The following is a 20,095-nucleotide window of genomic DNA, read 5'->3' as shown; positions in this document are numbered from 1 at the left end:
AGCTCCTTGAGGATCCTTCTGCTCCTTTGCTGGAAGCCCTGACCTCGCTGTCTCATCCCTTGAAAGCCAAAGGCGCAGTGTCTGCCCTGGACTGCAGGAATCCTGCCGGAAGCACAGGCCCCTTGCTCCTCATCTCCGGGGGTCCCTGAGTTCACTGGGAAAGTCCACAGCATGTGCACGGAGCCACGGGCTGACAGGACAGCAGGGCAAGAGGACAGGAGGTTTTCCATTATTTTCTTCTCAGTGCCCAGGGCTTCTCCCAGAAGGCAGCACGGTGTAGCTGTGGGTCAGGGTACTATCTTTCCTTCCACTTCCTTCCCTCTTGAGTAGACACCCCTATCTCTACTTTCCATACTGACTTTTTCTTTTCATCAAAAAGGTTTCATTTGATTCTGCAGCTTCCCATGTAAAAATCTGGGCAGCCCTCCAGAGAGCCACAGTAGGGAGTGACGCTCCAAATGTGTCACTGCAGGGACATGCTCCAGCCCTGGCCTGGGCAGGGCCTGGAGGCCTCTGCCTTGTGGGGATCAGGGCCAGGGGCGTGCCAGGGAAGGGCCAGGGGTGGGGGGCCCGAAGGGGTGGTGACTCAGAGGCCCCAGCGCTGTGCCCAGTGGCTGTTTCTGTTTTGTAACTGGCTAACTATGAGCTTTGTCTTGGCCTCCTGGCCTTTAGCCTTGTGCCCGGATAGCACCCTACAGGACCCACTTGCCCCTACCGTAAGTAAATGCGCACAAAATTCCGTTTTCTTCCAACATTTGTATCAGCTGGCCTTGCTCATAGCTTAGCACTGCTGCCTAAACAATGGGAGTGTAGAGAATGGGAGAGCTGGCCTCCAGGCCTTTCCAGGGCTGTACAGACAGCACTGAAGATAATGTATGCCAAAGGAAGGGGAGGCGGCAATTACATCAACATTCTTCAGTCAGCTTTTAAATTACTATTATACATGCCCCCTGTAGAAACTTTTTAAAACTGGTTTACCAGGATTGGTGGTATAGCTACCCTAATCCTATTCCTAAAATGTGATCATTGTCAATTATTATTATTAACACTTTGATCTATTTCTAATCTCTTTAGGTATATAATTATTCATAACATGGTTGAGGTCATGTTGAATATTCAGTTTTGTAAGCATTTTAGTGCTTCATTTAAACATTTTCTTCATAAAATTCTTTTTTTAAGATTTATTTGAGGGAAGGTGTGTGTACATGCAAGCAAGGGCAGGGGAGAGGGAGGGAGAGAATCTCCAGGCTCCCGCTGAGCTCGGAGCCTGACGCGGGGCTCGATCTCAGGCCCCTGAGATCATGACCTGAGCTTGAAACCACGAGTCGGCACTTAACTGGCTGAGCCACCCAGGGACATCATCATGACTATAAAATATGGGGGTAAGATGTTTCATTCAAATGCTCATCAGTCAGCGAGTTATTTGCAAATTTTACTAAAACTTCCAAATTAAACCCAGAGTAATACCTTGCCCGTGTCACTTGGCAAACATTGGCATGTGGACAGCTGCGTTTGGTTCCCACCATAAACCGTGAAGGACAAAGTGCTGCTGTTGGGAACCTCACGCGCAGCCCCAGGGGCGGGACACCAGACACAGAAGTTTCCTGGGGTCCCACAAGCCACACAGTGAGCGAAAACCCAGAACTCAAGCAGCAGACAGTTTCGTGTCTCCATCAGCTTCTTGGGACCCCTGCTTTTCCCTACAGTTAATGCCATTAATAGAAGATTCATTCTTTCCTGCTGTGGTTTCAGTAAAATGGGTTAGACTTTTTTTTCTTGGTTTCTTTTTTTTTAATTTAAGTGATTAATTAACATATATTTGTTTCAGGAATATGGATCTGTGATTCATCGGTCTAATATAACACCCAGTGCTCATTACATCACGGGTGCCCTTCTTAATGCCCATCACCCAGTCACCCCTCGCCACCTCCCTTCCAGCAGCCCTCAGTTTGTTTCCTAAGATTAAGAGTGTCTTGATTTGTCTCCCTCTCTGGTTTCATCTTGTTTCATTTTCTCGTCTCTTCCCCTATGCTCCTGTATTGTTTATTAAATTCCTCATATCAGCAAGATCCTATGATACTTACCTTTCTCTGATTGACTTACTTCGCATAATACCCTCTAGTTCCATCCACGTTGTTGCAAACAGCAAGATTTCATTCTCTTTTATGGCTGAAAGTATTGCATTGTATATTGTGGTGTGTACCACATCATCTTTGTCCATTCATCTGTCGATGGACATATACGTCCTTTCCATAGTTTGGTTATTGTGGACATTGCTGCTGTAAGCATAGAGGTGCACATGCCCCCTTCGGATCCCTACATTTGTATCCTTGGGGTAAATGGGGGTTAAACTTTTATTTATTTTTTTTATAAAGATTTTTATTTATTTATTGACAGAGAGAGATCACAAGTAGATGGAGAGGCAGGCAGAGAGAGAGAGAGAGGGAAGCAGGCTCCCTGCCGAGCAGAGAACCCGATGTGGGACTCGATTCCAGGACCCTGAGATCATGACCCGAGCCGAAGGCAGCGGCTTAACCCACTGAGCCACCCAGGCGCCCCGTGCGGGGGGGGGGCGTTAAACTTTTAAAAGGCTGGTGAAATTAGAGGTACTTGACAGGTTTTATTGAACTTTGCTTTGACAAAAGGCCTACTCCAGACTGATAATATGTATGCATGACTTCTTTTCATTGACTTTCTGGTTGTTCAGCAAATGCTTCTCCAGTTTGAAGACTGTATTCAAGGACTGTAAGACACAGGTCCAGAAGGATGGTTATGTAAGAAAATACTTTTTTTTTTTTTTTTTGACAAAAAGAAAAAATTCCTAAGCTGCTTATACTTGGTGTCATTCATATTCTTCAAAGGGATGTCGATGTACGTTTTGATTGGTTATGTTACAATGTGATGACACCTAAAAAAATCCAGCTTTTTAACAGTGTGGACAAGGATGGTAACCTCCGTTTACTATCTTTAAAAAAAAAAAAGTGAGAAAAAATGCAGAAGGCAGACAGTGATACTTTAAATTTGGGGTTTAGATTAAATATTTGTTATTTTCTGTAATGTGACAAAAACAGTCTAAGAAAATCCACAGCTGAGATAGATAGTGGCAGTAATTCCCGTGAATTAGGTTATTAACTAAGCTACCAAGACCTTTAAAAGCAATTAGTTAATCCCGCTCCTGAAAGGGCTCTAACGGGAATCTCAAGATGCAGGAATTGTGTATGCAGTGGTACAAAAAATGGCAGGGTTCCATGTGGGGTTAAGACCTGTTCAGTTTTATTGTAATTATTCAATGAATCTATGAGATTGAGCTTCAGAAAATTAGTGCAACAGTTAACGAAAGATGCCGTGACCGAATCTGCACGTGGGAACCCCGGGCCGCGGTGTCCACGTAGGGAAGCAGGTTTACAGCACAGGGTCCTCCTGCTTACTATAGAGCTAGGAGTGAATCCGTCCTTAAAAACGTATGTTGTATTATTGATTTAAAACTAGTGAAACATTAGTTTGCAGTACCTTCATTTTAAAAAGCATCACTGGATGCTAATGTTACAACTTGAGTCAAAGAAAACAAGAGGACGTCTCTTCTGTGAGTGGTTGTTGACCCAAATTCATCTCAGAGTGACTGTGACCTAAAAGTGTTCAGCGGGGGGGGGGGGGGCACCTGGGTGGCTCAGTTGATTTAGCAACTGCCTTCAGCTCAGGTCATGATCCCGGAGTCTCAGGATCGAGTCCCACATCGGGCTCCCAGCTCCAAGGGGAGTCCGCTTCTCCCTCTGACCTTCTCACCTCTCATGTTCTCTCTTACTGTCATTCTCTCAAATAAATAAATAAAATCTTTAAAAAAAAGAAAAAAGTTTTTAGTGAATTGTGCTGAGCCCTAAAATTCTCCCCAAACCGTAGCATCTGTTCTGTATTTACAAACTGAAATAACTACGGATGTCAAAAGAAAGAAGATTCCATTTCCTTTAGAAAATAATCTTTTTTTTTTTTTTTAGAAGTTTGCATCAAAACTCTTTTTAAACCTCAAAGCCTCTCATTTTCTTGTCACAGGATAGCTCCTGTGTAATTTTCGTCCTTTCTTGCCCTCAGTGCCCTGCCAGACCGTTCTGGATTACCTGAAGACCGTGCTACAGCACCACAACCAGCTCCTGGTCCCGCAGCCCGCCGAGCAGCCCACCGAGGTAGGTGTCTGGCAAAAAGGGAGATGTGGGTCCCTTGAAGTTTCCTTAAGACGAAACTTCTTGATAGCGTACAGGGTCCACCCGAGCACGTTGGCTAATGAGACACAGTGTTGGCTCCCTGAGGTTTGGGGTTCTTAGTACCAGTGGGGGAAGAGCAAAATTCCCCAGATTCCCCAAGATTGAACGCTGTACGCTGATGGGGGCGGAGGGATGCGGATAAAGAAACAGCAGTTCGAACAGTGGAGGCCAGTCTGGAGGCTTGCTTTTGGGAAAGGCTGAAATGGAGACACCAAGCTGCCCTTCTCTGGCAGAGCCAATGTTCCAGAAAGCGCCTTGCTCTCGGGCACCTCCCACACTGAGTGGGCTCCTCAAGTATTAGGTGGATGTCTTCCGGACACTGGGCTCCAGAACATTTCTTCCTCTGGACCTCAATAGAAGCAACCGCAGTCTCTTCCAAAGTGCAGGAGCAATGACCTGTTCTGCTGAGAGCGGTAGGTCAGTGGAAACATGGTACATTCCTACAAGATTCTCAAGGCTCGGTTTTGAATATGTGTTACTTTCATCTTACAAATTTCAGAACCTAAATCCAGTGAAAGAAGGAATTGCCAGGGTTAGGAACATCTTGGACTGATAACAGTAGATAAGTTCTTTTCTCGTAGTTAAGTTTCCCTCCCTCGGCAAGGTGAGTCATTCATGCTGGTGACAGCAGGCCGTTGACCCTCTCTCTTACCTCATCATCACATAGCCTTCCACACTCCATGTTTATTAAAATCATCTCAAGGCTCCATCCTCGTGCGTACCATTTCATAGATCCAGCAGCAAACCTACTCTTCCCACCCTGACCCCATGCCTCCCCTGCTGGAGAAGTATGAGCACACACTCCTTTCCACATTTCTGCATGTAAGAGAAACCAGAGGATGGAAAGGCGGGAGCCAATCTGGTATGCATTGAAACCCTCTTACCCCCAGGTGCAGCGTGAGACCTGTTTGGCCATCACTCCCTTCCCCTGAAGTTTGGAGAAGCTATTTCGAAGGTCTCTGTGCCTTTCCTCCAGCCCCCATCCCTGGTCCCACCACCCTCTCTCTTGAATTTAGCCAAAAAGTAAGCAATACCAAATTGAACTCAATCCAGTGAATTCTGCCACACTGATTTCTACCTTCCTGCACACCTGGCACCCCCATCCAGGAAGAAGCACCCCTCCCTCCCCTTTGCCAACGCCCACCCCCACCCCATCTGTCCTTTCATCTCTGCTGTCCCCCCCCCACCCCCAGCAGCCTCTGTCAGCCCTTGAATCTGCCCCACACTGCATCTGGCACTGGGAAGGTGGGACACCAGTCTCATCCCACGCGCGTCCCCGGTGCCTGTTGTTGAAGGCACTTACAGAACAGTGACCTCATTTTTCTTGGGGATCAAACACTTGCGAGTCTGGTCTGTGTTTGTTACTCCACTCTTGGTTTCCACTTGCTCTTCCACCCCCCGTAATCTGGCTGCACCTCGACTGCTTCCCAGAGACCGCTGCAGGTGGCCCTGGTGACTCTCCCAGATGTGCCGTGTGTGGGCCCGTCCTCCAGCCCTCTTCCTCCCCAGGACCTCACCCTCCTCCTCCATGCTCAGGACTCTCTCCTGGCTCCCTGTCCTTTCTTCTGCTGTAAGGAGTTTTCCATCCACTGTTGTCCAGAATGCCACCCTCCATCCCCTTCCCTCACTGTCCACCGCCCTTCCCCCACCCAGTCGTGTTCTTCTCTGAACACCAGCTGCGTGCAGGTCAACGAGTCCCAGATCAAGATCTGGGCTACCAGTCTCCAGCCTGCCTGACCAACAGTGGGATACCTTGCACCCTCGAACTCCCAGCACAGCCTCTGAATACCCATCCCTACCCCGGTTTTCTCTCCAGTAAAGGCAGCACCAACCCCCGCAGAAATTTCTGAGGCATCACGGACTCCTCCCTCCTCCTCATTCCTGACATCTGCTTGTTTTATAGTTACCTTGAGTAGTCTCCCTTCTCTCTGCCTCCTTCCTCACACTTTGTACCTGGACTATTAGGATGGATTCTTCTCCTTTCTCCACACTGGAAGGTTAATTTTCTAAACTACGGATCCAAAATGAATGCCACACATTTAAAATCCTTTCACTGCTGCCTAGAATAGGGTCCACATTTCTGAACTTGACCTTTCTATTGTGCAAAAAAAGCACTTCCAAAAAGCCCGCTTCTTCCAAGAAGCTCTCCCTGATTGTCATACCCTCTCTGTGTTCACAGAGTTATTCAGAATTTACTTAAATATTAATGCATGCGTAGGTCTTCCATTTGTTTGTGAGTTTAAATACATTTTACTGAGCACTGTTCATTTTGGTTTCTTCCAAGTGACTCATAGATCAAAGTTTAATAACCTGTTGGTGGCTAATTGAGGAGAATATGCCATCAGGATTCTATAGAAACATAAAAATAGGTGACAGGTCTAGATTTCCTCTGCATAGGAATATTTAAGCTCTTATTACCCATCATCATCGTTATTATGCTGTTTTTACTGTCATTTCAGGCACATGGGCATTTTCTCATTAGTATTATTGATCACATTTTATTTCTGTTAACTATGCTTAAATAGTGTGGTAAATCTCGTCCATAACAGGGAGCATTTGAGTTGTTTGGGGCTATAAATGACTTTCTTCTTTCTTTTCCTTTTTCTTGACGAAAATTGCCTCCAAATGGTATTTCTACACTTACGGAGACTTTCATTTTATGGAGAGCTGTTGAGCTCTTCTGTAGAAGTGGATTCTTTTTAAGGATTCGAGAAAGCTCCTTCCTTGGGCTGTGAGCTCCCTCATCTCAGACAGCTCTCTCTCATCCTGAAACGGACTTGACTCTGGTCTTAAGGGCAGGCTCTGAACTCCAGGACTAAGTTCCCAGCTCTGCTTTTGCCTTGTGAGACCTTGGGAAAGGATTTAACATCCTTGGCCAAACCACTGCGGGAATCCTGTCTTGCCCGATGAGCTTGCACATTAGGGGCACCTGGGTGGCTCAGTCGGTTAAGCATCTGCCTTCGGCTCAGGTCATGATCCCAGCATCCTGAGATGGAGCCCAGTGTCGGACCCCCTGCTCAGCGGGGAGCCTGCTTCTCCTTTTCCCTCTGCCCCTTCCCCTGCTTGTACTCTCACTCATTCTCTCAAATAAATAAAATCTTAAAAAAAACTTGCACAACCTTAAAAGAAATAGATGGTTTAACAACCAGCTGCTCGGGCTGCAGTTCTGAGGCTGAGGTGTACTTACAAGAACCATAACTGAGAAGATGGTCTTAAACTAAGGACTGACAGACGCTCTCTGTCCCCAGTACCCCTTTTTTAATGGCCCCTTTCTTTGTTCTCCTTGAAGTTCTTTAATTTTGCCAATTAATAATTCATCAGAAGCTCTGTCCAAGCGGCACAGCAGTAAAAGTAGAACAGAGAAGAGAGGAAAGAAAAAACTCTCCGGAGGCGCCTGGGTGGCTCAGTGGGTTAAAGCCTCTGCCTTCAGCTCAGGTCATGATCCCAGGGTTCTGGGATCGAGCCCCGCATCGAGCTCTCTGCTCAGCAGGGAGCCTGCTTCCTCCTCTCTCTCTCTCTGCCTGCCTCTCTGCTTACTTGTGATGTCTGTCTGTCAAATAAATAAATAAAATCTTTTAAAAAGAAAGAAAGAAAAGAAAGAGCTCTTCACAGCATCAAGTGAAGCCGAATGGAAACCCCGCCCTCCTGGGCTTATCTCCCGGTGGGGGGAGACGGGTGGTCTCCTCCCCGCACACCTGCAAGCTGGGATTGTCGTCCTTGCATTGACAGAAAGAGCTGCAGTGCCGATGTGAGGGGGGCCGCCCCTCAGCCCAGCTCTGCCTTTGCACCAGTGGCACCCCTGTGAGGGCCAAAGAGGCAGGGGCTGCCGGGCCCCGGGGGCTGGCCTCAGGCTATGCATCGTTGGCTCAGGAGATGGTGACAGTCACTAGAGATGTTCCTCCACAGAAATACTCTTGACACAGCCTGAGGTCTGAGGCACCCAGTCCTGTATGCCACCTTCCCCAGTCCCCCCTACCTCAGCTGCCCTGAGGACTGAGGGCACAGCGAATCAGAACCCCGTAACCCCTTCTTCGTTCCCTTTGCGTGGGAAGCAGGAGAATTCTCCTGCTTGCTCTCAGCCTTCTCCTCCCCGCCGTGCCCATCTGTTCCTCCTCTTTGGGAAGGACGTCCCAGCTCACCTGGGAGTCACCTTGACTCCTCCGTCCCCCACAGCCTGGCTCACTGAATTCTACGTCTTTCCTCCTTGCTTCTCCATTGCACCACCACAGACTCCGTCGTCCACCCCCGCACGCCCCCACAGCCCGGCTCGCCCCTCGTGCGGTCAAGAGGCAGCCTCAGCTGAGGAAAGTTTGGAACCTCTGGGTTCTTGCCCATCTTTTGATCATAGCACCAGAGCCAAGGGTTGGTTTCTGCCCCCACGTATTCACATCTTAAACCCGTGATAATTTAATTCTTCCTGTTTTACAAACAGGGAGGCTTTGGTCCAACCAGTTGAAGTCACTTACTCAAGAAACACAAATAAGACCTGAACCAAAATACAGTTCCAACTCCAGCTGCTCTAAATTCAGAGCACAAACCGTGTCTCTCAACTGCCTCCCTTCAGAAGGCAACTGAGTCACACACGACTGGTTGAAGGAAGTGGGACCCTAGGGTGGTCACTTTGCTTGGGTGGGACTCCACAACCACCTCAGAGCACAAACGGGCTGCCTCCTCCCTGTCGGCTGCTGGGCCATTGGCCCTTCTCAGGGCTTCGCTAACAGCACTTTGTGAAATAGAACCGTATCAGACCCAAACAGCGCCAAATTTATCACCTGGAGTAAATTTGCAGAGTTGTAAAACTGAATGAGTTTTTCCTTCTTTATTTTGTACACCTTAATTACTAGGGAAGGAGTACATTAAAACTGAGATCATGGGTTAATTAATTTGTCCTGGACTGTAGAATTTTATGGACAACCAGAACTAAAGTAATGGTTGTGTAGGTGGAATTGACTAAACATGGCTTATAAATGTTACAGAAATTCCTGTAATTAGTCCCACTGCTGCAATTGAGCCTGGGAATTTTATAGCAGACATAAATTAAGAAGATGAAAAGGAAGAAAAATTTTAAGTTGACATAGTGGCATTTGCAGAAGCTATCATTTGAGGAAACCTGGTTTGCGTTATTATTATTATTAATGATGACTTTTGGGGGGGGGTTTGCAATCCCCCCTCCCTTTCAAAATTCACTTTTTAATGCCGTTTCCACTGTTACACGATGGCTATCTGGTGTTCGGTGAATTAAACACAAGTGGTACCTTACGAAAATAGACCACCAGCATCATTTCTAAAAATACTTAACCGCCAACCAGAGGATGAAGAGACCTGTTTGATCACACTCTTCAAAGTCATTTTTGCATATTTGAATAGATTGAAAGGGAAAGTTACGGGTTATATTTAAATAGTGTTCCCTGTCATTGGATCTTGACACATTTTAACCTACCTGTTAAAATGCAAGTTATAAATAGCTCCTCTTTCAAAGGTGTTCATTATACCTCATTGGCTCTTGTTACAGAAAATGCAAATGTAATTTGAAAAGTGCCCGTTCTGAGTGCGAGCAATTACCTGTGCTCTTCAATACCTGGTTCATTGTCATCCGAGCCACTTGGTTAAAAAGCGTGTTTGCCTTTGAAACAGAGATCGCCTCCACCGGCTGGCCAGCTTGCTGGCTGGCTAAGTAGGTAATGAGAAAATACTTGGCTTTTCCAGGGAAGCAAGCAGCTGCTGAACAACTATCCTGTCTACATAACGAGCAAACAGTGGGACGAGGCTGTAAATTCTTCCAAGAAAGACGGGCGACGGCTCCTTCGATATCTCATCAGATTTGTTTTCACAACCGATGAGCTTAAGTACTCATGCGGCCTTGGGAAAAGGAAAAGGTCAGTGCAGTCAGGAGAGACAGGTCCTGAAAGACGCCCTCTGGATCCAGTTAAAGTAACATGCCTCCGAGGTACTGCATCCTTCCGCTCAGTGTCGCCATCTGTGATCTCATTTCACCGCATTGGCTGTGGCTCTCCCGTGCAAGTGTTCAGCCTTGACTGTATTTTGGTTTTGCCCGCTGAGACCTCTGTAGGCTTCATGTGGCCCATCTACTCGGTATCGAGAAGTTCTTTAAAAAATCTCCGTTTGCTTTAGCCTTGGCATTCTCACTTCCCGGCCCATAAACATTGCATAGCACCTCATGTCTCACGCTTTGAATTCCGATTTTCTTTGCTGCCACAGAAGGCCCCATCTAGCCAACCTGGAGCGTGGGGGATCAGACAGAGGAAGGGATGATGGGGAGCTCTTTAAGCATTAGGAAAATGAGAGACCTCGTTTCCGTTTGCAGCCTGGGCCCCCCACCCATCCCCCAGCTACCTTCTCAAGAGGACTTGCCCCCAACTCCTTCGATTTATTTAATTTTCCTGAATACTGGGGTGCCTAAAGTATCTGTTGCCCAGTCAGACTTTATTCTGTTAGTCTTTTTAAAGTCTCTTTATTAAAAATATTGCTCTGATGGGTACCTTTCCTCAGCACAAGCAGCTGATGACTTCGCAGCTGACCCACACTGGTAGGCCAGGCAGAGGACGAGGACGAGGGTCAGGAGGCAGACAGTTGGTTCAGCGGGTTCAGAGAAACATAGCCTCAGACAGGTAGAAGCATTTGAGGGCCAACAGGAACACTGTTCACACCTGAAAAATTTCGTATCAAAAAGCTCAAGTTCTAACCTGTATATTTCAATAGTAATTTTATTGGTTGGAAAAAATTTACTCCGGACAGGGTTGCAAAATATTTCCTGGCAAGGAAGTCACAGTGAGGAGACATTATTGCTGATAAGGCCTTGGTGTACAGCAAGGACACTCCAGCATCCCCTCCTGGGATGCCCGCGGTGTTCTACAACAGTAGTCTGCCTGAGGCACAGGGAGACTCTCTTAGCAGCTGAAATTCCTCAGGCCCACTGCAAGCTTCTGACTGAGCAGGGCTGGAGCTGGAGAAGGGGGAAGCGTCCACTGCTGCTCATCATAGCCGCCCCCCCACACCTCAGGTGATTTTAGCGCAGGTGGCCCGGCCTTGAGGGAACCATCTGGAATGGAAGCACCTCAATCAGCTAGGCATCCAGAGCACCCCCTGTTGGCCAGTCTGAAAATTCCGCTTACTCTCAGTGGGTGATGGGGATTTCCAGGGTCTGTCTTAGCGAACTCGCCACAGTTTCCTTCATTCCTCAACAGCATCAGAGCTGACAGTTACTCCCCCAAGAGTAAAAGAGACGTCTGTGAGCTTGGGGCTCTCCTGGGAACACTGTACTCCACAAAGTTGCTCTGGGGCCTGTAAGGGGAGTCAGGACAAGAGGCCTCACCACTGTTTCCCTTTCCAGAAATTGTTACTCAATGTTTTACGTTTTAAGCAGCGAGTGAGTGAAACTGAGGGATTAACATACACCCCAAAACCCTCATGCCTTGCCCTGAGAACGTCGCCTGACCCCCTGTGACACGGGTAGAGTCCAGGTGGGCTAATCAGCATCTGTATCCTCCAGCTCAAGCCTCATTAGGCGCCACACCTGCAGGCCTCCAGGTGGAGGATGCCCCTGGGTGGAGAACACAGAGGCAGAAAACAGTGGTGGTCTGTGTGGGGGCAGCTGGGCCAGACATTTATAGGCTTGTCCCCAAAGCTGAGCTTCTAGGGCCTTCCTGTGACCCAGATTCTTTTCATAAAGGCTCCCGGGGTGAAGGTCCGTGTTGGGTGAGCAAGATTAGAGCAGCCAAGGAAACTTCAGACACTGGACACTTTAGTGATGGAAAATGGGGTGCTTTGGGATGGAACCAAACTCCAGGCTGACCGCTTCTGAAGGTGGTTTGACCCTAGGGGGAAGAGGGCCTGTGAAGACGCGTCCTGTCTGTGTAACAGAACGAGATCTCAGTAGTCTGTGCCACAGTATCAGAGAAGGCCCTGTGTCAGCAGCGGTCACCGAGAGGAGAGTGGAGGCAGACAGGCGTCACAGAGCAGCACGGTCCCGGAGGTGCAGGGTCAGGGCGCCCTCATCCATTAGTCCATATTTCCTTGTGTTGATAGGAGTGGGGGATCAGAGATGGGGAAACTATAGCAGTTAGTGGATACCTACTGAATACAGTAGGGGTGGGAGGGGTACGGAAGAGGACTAGGGAGTTATCCTGCAGTGTTTCCCAGGCCTACCCCCTAAGCTAAGCCATCTGATTCCAGCAGTTTTGCAGGATGAGTTGCTGAGTAAACACTGTTCATTCCCTTGAGTAAGGCAGCCAGGCTGGGACTCTGGTGAGGCGAGCGAGGCTCTCACATCAGGCACAGAATCGAAGGGGCTGTCCCTGGCTTTCTGCTAAGCTAGAGGCTGCCTGTGGAGATGGGCACGGTTCAGTTCCTGAGATCGCTGGGGTCTGGGTACTTGAACAGCATCAGCCTCTTCTAAGTGCAAGTAGGGCCGGGATTTCACCCAGTCATTTCAGACAGTTCCAGCCCTACAACCGGACCGGTTGTCTTGTAGAGGGAGCAGGGCTGGAGAAGAAACGGTGTGTAATTAACAGTCACCTTGTCACCTTGTCAGCTGTGAAAAAGCAAGGAATTTGACAGAACTTTTCCCAAAATGCTCACTTCAGTTTACAAGTGTCCATCAAAATAGCGAGGCAGGAGTCCTACACATGCCCTGACCCCCTGAGGAAACAGAAGAAAGGATCGCGTGAGCTCGACCCAAAGGGAGGCTGAGTCTGTCTCATCGGAGTCTTGGTTCCTTTTTATACATTCACCCTTCTGGGCATGCTAATTGCTTTCTGGTGAAATTAAATATTTAGAGGAAATCTCATTTAAGAAATATCTGTCAGTACATGTGTGGATATCCCAATCAGAGAAATAAGTATGACCTATAATACATGTAAAGAACGTGGTGGAAGAGGTGGAAACCTCTTCTGAACCAAAATCCAGGCAGTTTCTCAGCCCCTGAGATTTTGTCATCCTGTGGAACTTAGTTTGCCAATCAGTAGCTGGTCAAAGAACGCCATGCTAGTGAGATCTGCTGTTTGCAGAAACACCGAAAATTCTAAAGATGTGAGCAGATACCGATGTAGGTTTGAAATGCACCGTGACTTTGTCTCCACGGTGTATAGTCCATGTTATAAATCAGATCTGCCTCTCATTCCACTAGCCAGTGTTCCTTAGAGGATCACCTTCTCGCTTCACGTGATTTTTTACTTTTGCACGAGAGTAGACGACTTCCATGTAATCAGCTGAGTCTAAGAAGTGACATCATCATAGCATTACATTGGATTTCCCATAAAGCTTTTCTTGTAGAGCTTCTGTAAATGTGTAAGCAGCCTGTCCGTCCTCTTCTGCAAAAACCAGCTGTTTTTCTCTCTCTCTTTATTGTTGTGTATATTCCCACAGAGTTCATTAGGATGCACTGTACCTCCAATCCCGACTGGTGGATGCCCTCGGAGGAGCAGATAAACAAAGTGTTCAGCGACGCCGTGGGGCACGCCCGACAGGGGCGGGCAGTGGGGACTTTCCTGCACAACGGCGGCTCGTTCTATGAAGGGATCGACCACCAGGCTTCCCAGGATGAGGTCTTCAATAAAAATTCCCAGGATGGGTCCGGGGATTAGTGGACAGAATCTTGACACTGGAGCAGCTGGTCCACTCACGAGTTCCAGTTGTCCACATCCTGTTACCCTCACCTGCGAGTCCAAAGCACGTCCTTCTGCCAGACTTGACACATCTCAAACCTTAAGTCTCTGACCTACTGCCACCATTCCCAAACAGAAATCCATTTTAGGGTTGTTTGGGAAGTCTGTGGAACCTACAACAGGCTTTCAGGAGATTACAAAAAGCAAAGAACCACAATTGCGTTGAATTGATTGCTAGCTAGACAGTGAGGCTGAAAACAATAGGGGAGCTCCTGGTCACGTGTCTGAAACCTTCACGTAAGCTCTGCTTCCCGAGCAGAGCCAGTCCCCATGGAAGGCCGGGTTAGAGTAGAGAAGACAGAGACATGGAGTTATTTTAAGGGACGACGAACAAACATTCTCTTACTTTAATTCAAATAAGTTGTCTTTATATTTTCCAAAGACCTGAATTCCTACTTCTCAGCAAAGACATAGGATAAGTGACACTGTGCTGTCTCAGCATTGACAAAACCTCTGAAAAACCCAGAGAAAAGAGGTCACTGCTAGACAATGATTCGTTGGAAATCAGGTGGGGTTTTTTTTAGTTATTTTAGAATCCACTCCCCGCCCCCCCCCCCCACAAAATTTTTACTATGTTGATCAGAAAGGCACTACATGATCTCTGGAGTTTACAAACAGTAAGTTTTCGTTATGTCAGTCAAGAAATCTCCAAAGATCCAAAACGCTTTTCAAATGCTTGATTTCGTAGGTTCATAGACCCACAGTTTCCATAGCCTTAACTCAGACTTTGTTGTCGCAACGCCAAAGTGATGGGTTGAGCAATGAGAGTTTTAACCACTCGGCTGTTCGGCGCACTGAAGACCGAACAAGTGGTGTGACTGACGGTATTCACTGAATTGACCAGATGTTCAGGAATTGTGTACACACAGCTTCAAGGCCATTCTGACAACTATGCAATGGGCTTGTCTGTAATTGCTCTGAAATGTGAGGGTCTTTCTCTGAGTAGATCTTTAGAATTTGCATAAACTTTTGTTTCTTATTGTCACTGATGAAAGTGTTTCATCCCAACTGTTTTGCTGTTTGGCATCTCCTTCCCGCCCAACCCCCACCCCCCATTGTAGTTCCCTTGAACTACAAGCTCTGGCTAAGTTCACACTAAACCACTCCCACTTGTTTCCTCCAGTTTAATTGGTTGAGCTCCTTCTGTGAAATGACTACTGTCTTCGGGAGCATTCCTTACGTACAAACTATGGAGATACCAGAATCTGTTTCTGAGGACTTCCGGTTTGGCTGGCGGGAGCAGCCTCCTCTATCGCATTTAATCCGATTGTTACGTTCTTTGTGAAGCCTAGGGCTCAGTGGGCAGAAGTTACTGAAGGCTATTAATGTCATCTACAGACACAACTAAGGGTTTTGAAAATTGGTTGGAAATTCATTTAAAGTTCATGAGCATCCATTTATAAAGAGGTTTTTGTAACCATTTTTTGTGAGACAGTAAATTATCCTTTATGTTCAATAGTTAGCATCAACTATATGCATGGTCCTGGGAATAGGCCCGTCTTTAGCTTTTGTTAGGATTATGAGTTTCATCCATTGAAAAGTTTAATGTTATAGAGATGGTCCTTTGTCTGATCTGTTCGGTGGTGTGAGAAGAACAACAGTTCAATCCTGTTTGGGGCAAGTCAGCTAACATTTGTGAGTAAAGGAAATGATAAGAGCAAATGTGATGTTGGTTAGGGGAACCAAGAGACAGAGAAAGCAATTCTTCAAGGAGTTTTCAGAGGTCTGAGAAGTCAATACTTTACAGGATCCTTTGGTGACAGGAAATCTTGGTCTGACGCAAACTGTCACCATAAGCATGTTGCCTTTGTCTTTTTTGCATTAGGCTTTAGTTATCCTTACCACTGAGGACAACGTCCTTTTTTTTTTTTTTCCCCTTTAGCAACAGTATTTGACCACTGCTCAAAAAACTCCTCTCTTGTCCCTGCAAGCTTGAAAGTGTGGCATGTCTCCCCATCTAAGCATCGTCATAGATTTCTGTGTTGTGCTGGTCTAGACTGAGGGGTTTGATGAGAGCATCTCTGCCCTCACTCTCCATAGCCTTGTGTCATACGTGCTTAAAGATGAAGGGCTGGTGGGGCGCCTGGGTGGCTCAGTGGGTTAAAGCCTCTGCCTTCAGCTCAGGTCATGATCTCAGGGTCCTGGGATTGAGCCCCCTATCAGGCTCTCTGCTCCGTGGGGAGCCTGCTTCCTCCTCTCTCTCTCTGCCTGCCTCTCTGCCTGCTTGTGATCTTAGTCTGTCAAATAAATAAATAAAATATTTGGAAAAAAAAAAAAAAAGATGAAGGGCTCGCACCACTGCTGTGAGAGAGGGTGATGGGAACCTTCAGTTTGGCTGTAGTTAGCATCACCTGAGAAGGCTGCTAGGGTAGATCTGCCTCCCTAACCACAGGGTCGCACACAGCCTTTGCTCCACAGGCACACCTGGTCTCCCTCCCATCCTGCCTTCTAGGTGAATTATTTCTCTAGCATCTGTTTTTCAGTGTTCCACAATGCTGGCCATCTCTTAGCACTTGAGGAAACCAAGACCCAGGAAGATCACTGGCTTCCTTAGCCTTGCACAGCCAGTTCAAATCCCTCTCCTGGACCCAGGGCCTAGGGTCAGTTGCCCTGGGTCAGGTGTTCCATGACCTTCTTTGCCGTGTGTGTGTGTGTCTGTCTGTCTGTCTAGATCTTGTGATCCTGGCCACTACCTGAGCAGCACACTGACAGTCCCTGGGGGCGCGGCCCAGCATCTGCCCACCATCTCCTCTCCTCGGTGTGCGGTCTGGGCTGTTTTCTGAGCTCTCCGGCTTCTTCACGGTGGGGGCCTCACGGTCACCTCACTTTCAGATCAGGGCTCGCAAAGGATGTTGACAGATTTGTGGTGAGACCGGTGTGCCCTCGACAGAGCGAGACTGTAAAAACTCACCCCCAAGAAGCCCGGATGCTGTTGCTGCTCTGTCTTCCTTCCTGTTGATCTCTGGAGACCTGAGGGGGCTGCTCATTTTCTTGAGTTGATTCTCTACCTTTTATTGGCAGTTGGACAGGTTGCTCGTGACTAGAAGCTTCGTTTCGTGTCAGCTTGTAGAATCACCCTCGAGTCATTTTAGCACTGGCACAAAATGGGTCAAGTTAAAGCCGCTCAGGATGCAGCTGTGCTCACGGCCCTGGTGAGAGAGGGAGGACCCAGGCCTGGCCTGGCACGGAGGGCGTGGCTTGGCATCATTACCTGTCCGAGGTGTGTTCCCTGAGCGTGGTGATCAGGAGAGTCCTCGACAGTGACAGTGTCTTGACGTGTCTCGTGACTTCCCAAATTAAGACGATATCACAGAGAGGATGCCTGCTTTTCAAACTGACGGGAAGGCCCAGGTGCCCTTCCACTGGGCTCGGGACAACCCTCCCGTGGCCCATGTCAGAGGACGTAGACCAGGAAGCCACAGAGGGGAGCACTGTTGGGGGAACAGTTTTACTAGAAGCACAATTCTCATGGTCTCTGGAAGGTACGCTGCTCACAGTGTCATGGTTTAGTCAGTCCAGTGTTAAGTTAAATGCTTGAGGAAATCTGTAAACGCGGAAGAGTATTTCTTCCATTTTTACTTGAAAGTGTTTCAGCCGGCCCTGAAACCTGGGCATCTCTCTGTTAGCGTTCCCAGTTTCTGCCGCAGGGTTCAGGTTCCTGTCACCATCGGTGTTTCCTAAGGTTTTACTAGGAAATGGAGGAGGACAGTGACAGAGTGTGTGCAAAAAAAAATGGCTGCACTCTCCTTTGGTGAGGGAACTGAGAAATGTATGCGGCTACTTCACAGCTGTAGAGCACATGGGTGAATTCATATTCTGGATCTTTCTTGGCCCTTCATCAGCCATAAACACTGAGATTTATCAGCATTATAGAGGTATAAATTGTTACAGGGTATTATTTGATCCAGCTACTCCTTGTGTCAGATGTGTGGAATGGTTTCTGTAGCCCAGTAGCTATTCTTACAATATCAGACATTCTCCCCAAGTCTAGACAAAAATATAGACTTGGGATCCTGCAGGTTCGTGATTTCTACATTTTCCTACCACCTTTCATGTCTTGTCCTCCCTCCAGTTGCTCTCAGAAAATGGATGGGGCATCATGTGAGATGAAACATGCACGATTTTCAGAAAAGCACACCTAAATTTGCCCTCATTTGGATTTTGTCATACAGCTTGTGCTCCAGAATCTCAACCTGCTGCCCACTGACTACCTCCTTAGTTTTTTCTCAGATTTCAGTCACTTGTTAAGATCTCATTCTCGGATAACTTTATTTTTAGAAAAGATTTAAACCGAACTTTTCTCATTCAGTGGTATGTCATTTCACAGTACAGATCTATAATTTTTGACAGCTCTCATATACAGATTTCTAGAAATGTAATAGAAAAACGATTTTGCACATATGGTGCAAGTCTTGCTGGTGTACGTTTCATGTGGCAACACTTGCCATAACTTCTTGGCAAAACATGTCAACTCGAACGCTTGAGTCAGAACTCTGATGTAAATGTGTCTAAACAGCGGTATGCATCATTATGATGTATTTTTGTAAACATAGTGATGGCTTCTTTCAAGCGTATAAGTACTGAATAAAAATAATCACTTCCCTTGGAATAATGTAGGGAGATGCTCCCCAGATGATGGCCCTCTGCACAGTTACTTGCTCCGTCAGCCAGTGGCATTCATGTTTTTTAGAGAGTGAAGGAATGATACCCAGCAACGTAGAGTGTAGGAAAACCAGGCCACCAGGACTTGCCTCCTCCGAGTGTAAAACTCCCAGCCATACCTGACAGCATCCACCTGGGAGAGGCCGCCCTCATCCTCTGTGCTGTGTTCAGTTGTAGGAAACACTGAGAGGACTGGACTTGGTTCACCTATTGACCGGCTTGGTCACCTTGCCTCCTGAAGCTCTAAATTGACCAAATCTCTGTGGTACGAGGGGCCCGAGTAACGTTCCTCGTGACCCTCCACAGCTGGCTGATACAAGGGCTGAGTGTCTGTTCAGTCACAAGTTCCCCAAGTTCATGTGAAAATACATCCGCTCAGAAGACTCTTCCGAAATAACTGCCCCAATTCAAATGGCCACGTTGATTTTGGCCACATTGGGAAACTGTTGAGGCCCGTCCCAGACCGCTCACAAGTGTCCTAACTGTAGCTGACCGTCCTTGAGTTCTGATGTGCCGGGTTCTCTCCTAAGCACTTTAATGCATTCTCTCCTTTGAACCCTCCCAACCACCCTCCGAGGCGGTTACTGTTGTCCCAGTCCATCTGTAAGGACACTACCCACAGTGGAGAATCACTGGGCTTAGTAAGCGGGGTGACCAGTTCTGTTTTCCCTGTGGTCAGAGCAGAGTTCTTAAAGCCCATCAACACTTTGGAATGGATTTTGTTTAATGTATGGCATCGAGGGAAAGATGGTATTTCTGTTATTAAAAACCACCTTTAAAGTACAGTGATGTTTAAATAGGACCCTATAAACCGTATCTCCTCTGGTAACCGCCCAAGTTTCTGCGTAAGACTTGACTTACCTAAGATTCCATGTTGCAGACAAAAAAGTTTTAAAGTAGTGAATAAATTAAAATTGCTAATGTGTTCACATTTGTTTCATAGGTTTCCTGTACAAAATTGTGGGGATATAAAAGGAAAAATTTGAACTCAGTGAAGTGATATTCTTTGGGAACTCCTAGATGTTAGAAATGGCACTGGGCATTGGTTAGCTAATGTTTCTTTCACTTTTTCCCATTTGTTGTATTTGTAGCCTTAGAATCAATGAGTATGGTTTGGAAGAGAGGGATTTCATTGATGATGTCACTGTGAGAACTGTTGTGAAGATTTTGTAGGAAAATACAGTAATCTGTCGTTTTTTTCTGGTAGTGACGGCTTTAACATCTCTTCGGCTGTGTTTAAGTTCAAGAGCCTGCCACGGCCACACAGGCCTGGCTTGTGTTTCTGGAAACAGGGCATGCCAGACCGTGAGATGGGTCCCGAAAGGTTCAAGGTCACTGGTCCAGCCCCCGCCCTGCCCAATGTAGGCATCACCTCTCTGTCTCTCCTCTCTGGACCTTCATGTAGCAGCCTAACACTGGGGCCAACTTGCCTTTGCTCTGTTTTCTATGATGAACACTTGTGGAGAAACTGTGACAAATCCATCGATCCTAATA

At 47.2% G+C, this 20,095-nt stretch overlaps 1 protein-coding gene across 3 annotated transcripts in view; it reads left to right on the top strand.

Moving 5' to 3' along the window:
- The window catches only part of BEND4 (BEN domain containing 4), a 32,371-nt gene extending 16,561 nt beyond the window's left edge, over nucleotides 1–15,810 (top strand). For 2 of the 3 annotated variants that reach the window (XM_047719192.1, XM_047719191.1), the window contains 3 exons: nucleotides 4,087–4,178; nucleotides 9,963–10,203; nucleotides 13,641–15,810. In XM_047719192.1, the coding sequence (XP_047575148.1) occupies nucleotides 4,087–4,178; nucleotides 9,963–10,203; nucleotides 13,641–13,858 (551 nt within the window). In that variant the 3' untranslated portion in view covers nucleotides 13,859–15,810. The remainder of the gene's footprint in view (nucleotides 1–4,086; nucleotides 4,179–9,962; nucleotides 10,204–13,640) is intronic. The other variant, XM_047719193.1, reaches the window with a different exon arrangement.
- The last annotated feature ends 4,285 nt before the right edge of the window (nucleotides 15,811–20,095 follow it).

The sequence above is a fragment of the Lutra lutra genome, chromosome 2, assembly GCF_902655055.1.
Source record: "Lutra lutra chromosome 2, mLutLut1.2, whole genome shotgun sequence".
Classification (NCBI taxonomy): domain Eukaryota; kingdom Metazoa; phylum Chordata; class Mammalia; order Carnivora; family Mustelidae; genus Lutra; species Lutra lutra.
This window is presented reverse-complemented; position numbering and strand designations above follow the sequence as displayed.